Here is a 2037-nt window from a genome sequence, read left to right on the forward strand (position 1 = left end):
GGAACCGGTCTGTATGTGGGATCCGAACCCTCGGCGGGAGCGCCACCGCGCTCCCAAGCAGCGCACTGTAGCAGTGCGCCACCGGGCCGGCCCCAGCACTGTTTTCTTATAGAGCAACATGACTTCCTACTTTTCTGGGTGTTCTTCAGTTTTTATGTTTGAGAATAGCCAATTGTAAAGTCACCAAAATGAAGTCTCGGGCTGAGTTAAGCTCCTAATAAACCACTTCCTGGCTGAAAGATCCAGGCGATGTGCTCCTTCAGCTTTTCCTTATTCCATCTACCTGTCCTTATGTCCATTTCTTTCCACCAGCAAACACTTCATTTACCTAAGAAGGCAGAAGGTGAGACAGTCCCATTGCTGCGTGACACCATGACACTGATGCCAGTCTCTATGAAGGGCACAGAGAAGTCAACCACCTCTGATCGCTCCTCATTGATAGTGAGTGATCCCACGGCCATGTAGGCCCTCTTCATGACCACCTGAAAGAAAGGTGCAACGTTCCTATTAGAACATTCAGGAAGGCAAGGGACCACCACGAGGAAAATGTCCACGGCCCAGCTGTGGTTTTCTTTGTGTAGTGGGAATAGTACATATATTCTATTTATTATTTTATATTTCCTGAAATTTATAAAATGAGATTTAAATGAAAAAGAAAAATGGAAATGGCCCTTAATTCCTGACACTCACCTCTCCAATCATGCCATTCCAGGTTCCATTGATTTTCTTCCCATGCTTGCCATTCGTAACCAGATAAAGGTCATAGGTGAACTTCACAGATTTAGAAATTTTCTTCAGGATGTCAATACAGAACCCCTTGCAGCATTTTTTGATGTAACCTGGCTCCTCATCTGTTTTATTCCCAGCCAGTTAAAGAAACAAATAAAAAACAAGGCTTTGTACAAGNCTGTGCTTTCTCACAATTTTTAATGTTCCTTCGAAGTACAGTATATACGAGGAAAGTGCATCTATCCTAAGGGTTCAGTTCAATGAATTTTGACACATTGAACTCACCCTTTTAACCAGTATCTGAATTCAGGTACAGAATTGCCAGCACCTTAGAGGCCTCTTATTCTCTCTTCCAGGTACTTGCCACCCTCACCAAAGAGAACCATCATCCTGACTACTAACAACATAGATTGGTTTTATCTATTTCTAAAAATGGTTCTCAATCTGAACATTTCAGGACATGCTGGCCCAAGAGTAAACACCAAAAGTAAATGTAAACCTCCATTAGCTTGAGGTTCTGGTCTCTGATGCCACGGAAGGCCAAAGGAACCTTAGCACAGTTAGCAGTAATTCTCCCAGGTCATGACTTGGACAGCACCAAACATCAGGCCACAGGGCTGCCAGTGATTCCATAGCTCAAAAGTAACTGAAAATTAGACATGGGGCCCATGTCCTCAGATCCCAGGCCTCCAGGTGCTAACAGCTCCATCAAATCTGACTCTCCAGTGCCACCCAGAGCCATAGGAGAAGGTGCCATACTCAGAAATTATGCGTTTTTGGCAGGGGACTGTGTTCCTCATGCAGGTTCCACTCAGAGGGTCCACACTTTCCACAATGACAAACGGCGCCTCCTCCAGGGTCACAATGCTCAGGTGGTCGTCCTCCTGCTCTTCAGTCTCAGGACACATTCGGGGCCACACATAGTATTTCATCTGCAGGGACTTGTCTTTCCACTTCCCCACCTGCAGAAGGAGGGACAAAAGACTCAGAAACCACCAGCTACAACATAACAGCCTCTCCCAGCATCGTCTGACTCCTCCCAGGAAGCTGTCGAACACAGGCAAACATCTGCAGGCATTGTAATAACAGAGGGGAGAATACTTTTTAAACCATATGCTTAACATGAGACCACTGTGTCCAGATCTGGAAAGGCAAAGCATTCATTTACTCACCCACTTCCCAAACATGAAACGAGGACCTACTATGTGCTGCGCACCCTGCTAAACCCTCAGCTCAAAGAAACATCCTGCAGCCCTTCATCAAGCTTGCACTGAGTGAAGGAGCCAGAATGTAAACATTTACAGCACT

The 2037-nt window shown here is 45.7% G+C and overlaps 1 protein-coding gene across 1 annotated transcript in view; it reads right to left on the reverse strand.

Annotated features, from left to right (window-relative positions):
• The window catches only part of GRIN2B (glutamate receptor, ionotropic, N-methyl D-aspartate 2B), a 312544-nt gene that overhangs the window by 59569 nt on the left and 250938 nt on the right, over positions 1-2037 (reverse strand). Inside the window, exons 4-6 of the mRNA XM_008575135.1 lie at positions 1489-1691; positions 691-862; positions 329-482 (exon numbers count right to left, since the gene is read on the reverse strand). Coding sequence (XP_008573357.1) covers positions 329-482; positions 691-862; positions 1489-1691 — 529 coding nt within the window. The remainder of the gene's footprint in view (positions 1-328; positions 483-690; positions 863-1488; positions 1692-2037) is intronic.

This window comes from Galeopterus variegatus, unplaced genomic scaffold (genome assembly GCF_000696425.1).
Source record: "Galeopterus variegatus unplaced genomic scaffold, G_variegatus-3.0.2 Scaffold1146, whole genome shotgun sequence".
In the NCBI taxonomy this organism is placed as follows: domain Eukaryota; kingdom Metazoa; phylum Chordata; class Mammalia; order Dermoptera; family Cynocephalidae; genus Galeopterus; species Galeopterus variegatus.